This window comes from Piliocolobus tephrosceles, chromosome 12 (assembly GCF_002776525.5).
Source record: "Piliocolobus tephrosceles isolate RC106 chromosome 12, ASM277652v3, whole genome shotgun sequence".
In the NCBI taxonomy this organism is placed as follows: Eukaryota; Metazoa; Chordata; class Mammalia; order Primates; family Cercopithecidae; genus Piliocolobus; species Piliocolobus tephrosceles.
In genome coordinates, this window is record NC_045445.1 from 15,947,718 (window position 1) to 15,951,683 (window position 3,966).

Consider the following 3,966-nt stretch of genomic DNA (forward strand, 5'->3'; position numbering starts at 1 on the left):
CTAGGAGCAGTTTTCCATTCCACGCTTTTATCTCACTTATAAAACACATTGAGTGCCTGGCCCCTGCCACCATCCAGCTTCACTTAAAATGAACTCCCACAGAAGGAGTTGCACTTTTCCAAAGCTCCAGGCTTCCTTGGCTCAAGCATTTATTCTTGACCTTTTAATCTGGAGTCCCACTTCCTCACTCCTTCTTTGTACTTGCTCTTTAGGTCTTAAAGAACATCTCGCCAACTTCCTCGCTTAACCCGGAATCCCCACTACTAACACAGTGCCTTACAAAGAGCAGATGCTCAATTAATGTTTGGGGAATAAATGAGCCAGTGAACTGGGGCTCATATTTAATAAGATTTAATTTCTCATACATTCTTGAATAAGGCAAATAATTCAGGTATAAATCTTTAATACAAAACCACAGACTAAAAGGCGTACATAAATCCTACAATTAACCATCTTCTATGTTTTTCCTGTATTTATTGATCTCATTAATTTTATTGGTGGGCTCTTACACATTTCTGAGAAAATTCCTATTCCAACACCATGTTATCTTATTCCAGATCACAAAATAAGACGGAAGCTTCCGCCCTTTGGTTTATATAACAGAAAAACTTTTATTCTTAAACCTGATAAACAGTCATAAATGTGTGATCAATGTCATTCATGAATCTACATTGTGAAGCTAATAAGCCTTTTAAGAGAAACATTTGAAAATACCAAAAAGCAAAAACAAATAAACAAACGAAAAGATAAAAATCTACAATCAGCCCTTTACTACTTACTTAAAACCTCGACTTCCCTTTACAAACATAGAGTGAAGAATCTGCCTGAGACTTCACTCAGGGCAAGAGAAGTTGCTGGACTTGGCCTGGGGATGTGCGCTGGCCATGACAGTAGTACCACCCATGGTGGCAATTATAGCCTGAGCTTTCTCTTCCTCATCTCTTAAAAGCTTTCTCATATAGGAGTGGAAAGGAACTGGCATCATTCCCACTGACTGGAGAAAAACTCCAGGACTTTCATCCTGGTGGTTTCAGCATGAGCTCTTGGGCTCCACCGGAATTTATATCTTGGAGGATCACTGTTGGGTACCTGACAGCACTCCAGGTATTTTTCCTGCACCAAATCTCTGGTGATAAGCTTCCTGGGCTCCCCATAGATGAAATCCTTCCACTCAGCATACACCCCAATAATATTCAGCACTTCCCAGATCTTCTCTTCAGAGGCACAGTTGGCCTCCATGAAGATCACACCAAAGATAAGAATCAGGAGGCTGGTCTTGGGCATTCCCTGGTCATCGCTCAACCTCTCGTCATAGGTGAGGTCTAGTGATTTGAGGAGCACATAGGACTGGCTGATGGGGTCCACTTCCTTCATGTCAATGCCAAAGACAATCTCCATGCATTCATGGGCTTGTATAAAGATCAGAGGGAAGTGATCCTTGTGCTCTTTGATGACACTCTTCAGCATTTCTGCTTCTGTGATGGACTGTTTTGTTGTATACTTGACACTCAGGAATTTCACCAACTCATCCACCTTCTTCTCCAGCATGCTATCAAGCAAGGACTTGGGCTCTGGCAGGGCCTGGGAGGCACCTGGATCCTTCTTTTCCTGGCTTCTGGAACTTCCATCAGATTGATTCCATGGAGTGGCTTTGATAGTAGTGCAGGAGAAGCAGACTTTCTGAGAACTCTGGGGAGTACCAGGTGTTCGAGAAGCAGACACCTTCTCCAAGGTGCCCTGGATCAGAGTAGAGGAAGAGGAGGAGGCTGTGTGATTCACCTTCTCAGCTTCAGGAACCTGCACACCCACAAGGCCCTGTGCGTCTTCGGGGACCTGAAGCCCTTGCTCAAGCTTGCAGTGCTGACTCTTTTGGCTGTGAGGCATCATGACTTGTTTCGGGGGCAGCCTGCAGGAGTATGGGCAGGAGATGGCTGATGAAGTCAACTGGACAGGGGGAGAGGAAGAGTGTGAAAAACTTAACCTTGTCATTCTGATAAATACTGTCTTAACAGGTCCTCCTTTAGTGCTCTAGGGCCCCACAGGTCTCCCGTCCTGCACTTCATCATGACTCCTGGCATTGACTGGATCTCCTCTTCTCTGTGAGCTGAGGACACATGCCTCATATCAAGGGCCTTCACTTCCAGTTCCTGGATCTGGAGGAGTTCAGGGGGCCTCTTTAGGGCTGATAGGTAGGGTAGGGCCAGACTCTGAGGTCTTCACAGCTTTGGAGTAGATCTCCCATTGCTCCTAGGTCCTACCATGGCTAACACCAGGGCAGGAAGGGCTGGGCCCATCTGTTTTTGTCAAGTCCCCTCCATCCTCAGATTGATTCCCGGAAGGGCCTGAAAATTCCTCCCTCTGCTGAACTGAGTCCAGCTGATGGAAGTGAGGGCACAGCACATCTGGACACCATGCTCCAGGGCCTCCCAGGGGAGGAACAGTGTAGGGCAGTTGCCTCAACTCTCTGAAGGTGGAAGGGAGTCCCCTCAATCCTCATTCAGGATCCTCACTTGGACTCTTGGTAGAACCTAGTTCTCCTTCCTGGGCTGACTAGATGTAGCTTCCTCTACTGATGTGAAGGCTGCCCCCTTAGACTAAGGCCTTCACTTCCCTGAGACCAATGAGACAAAAGTGAAGAAGTACCACATACAGCCGCCCCTGCCCAGGAACTCCTAGGGCTGATAGCAGGGGCTGGACTTAATATGTCCTTGGGTGGTCGACACACTCAGTTATCCTTCAGGGTCCTCACCTCCAGGCCCAGCAGGGCCTGGGACTCTTCCCTCTGGTGACCTGAATTTGGCCATCCCAGACAAAGGCCTTCTCCTCTGTGAGGCTCTCAGGTCAGTGGAAAATGAGGGGAGACTTACAGACAGACCTGCTTAGGGGCTACCAGGGCTGACAATAGGTGTGGGGCAGGTTTTGATGGAAACTTCCTTTGTCTGGAGTAAGGTTTACCCTCAATTCTCCCAAAGGAACTCATATATACTCATGGCAGGGCTTGCATTGCTTTCCTTCTGCTGTCCTGGGGGGAGATAACTCTCTCAGGCCAGGGCTTCCACAGCCAGACATGCCAGACAAGCAAGTGAGGGAAGTGGAAGGTTGGAGGGAGGTGCCTATGCCTAACAGCCTTACTCAGGGTATCCCAGGGTTGGCTGCAGAAGCAGGACATGGTTCGAGTCCCTCTACTTACAGTTGGAGGTCTCATCAGTCCATTCTCTGAGTTCTCACCTTGAATCCTGGCAGGGCTGGCGTTCCTCCCTCTGTTGACCTAAAGCTGCACCCTGTCTAAGGCCCTTAACTAAGACAACCCAGAAGGAAATGAGTTGGGGCCTCAGCGTAACAGGCCTCAATAAATTCTACCAGTGCTCATAGCAGGGTCAGGGCACGTATCTGTGCGGCTCCCTTTGGGTTCAGAGTTGGGGGTATTTTTACTCCCAACAAGACTTGCAACCCATTCTTTTTTGCTGACTAGAGGATGCTTCCCTTATGCTAAGGTGCATCTTCCAGATGGGCCAGACAAGGAAATGACGGGGATGAGTGGGGGGGGGGGGGGGGGCATCTCTGCCTAAGAGCCAAGCCTGAGGCCTTTCAGAGAAGGGGAGGTTTCTGTGGTACCCTCTCTATCTTGGTTGGGAGGTCCTCTCGGCCCTACATAAGGGTCCTTGCCTTTATGCCTAGCAGGGCCTGTGACTCCTCCCCATGATGAGAAGAGGCTTGGCCCTTCAGACCAAGGCTCTCATCCCCCTAAAACACCCAATCTGTGTATGATGCATGTAAAAGAGGACGCTCAGCCAGAGAGTATTTCCTGGGGTTCTCAGGTTGACAGCGAGGATTAGGGTGAATTTTTGTGGAGATAGCACTGGGTTCTGAGGTGGAGTCCCCTCAGTCCTCCCCAAAGTCATCCTATTTACTCCCGACAGGATTTACATTGCCTCCCTTCTGCTGAACTGAGGATGCAGCCCTCAA

General features: G+C 48.7%; 1 protein-coding gene across 1 annotated transcript; it reads right to left on the reverse strand.

Annotated features, from left to right (window-relative positions):
- Nucleotides 1-832: 832 nt before the first annotated feature.
- LOC113222322 (putative MAGE domain-containing protein MAGEA13P) lies at nucleotides 833-1,884 on the reverse strand. The gene is given in 3 exon segments (XM_026451832.1): nucleotides 833-946; nucleotides 948-996; nucleotides 998-1,884. Coding segments are annotated over 3 exon segments (1,050 nt in total).
- Between the last annotated feature and the right edge of the window lie 2,082 nt (nucleotides 1,885-3,966).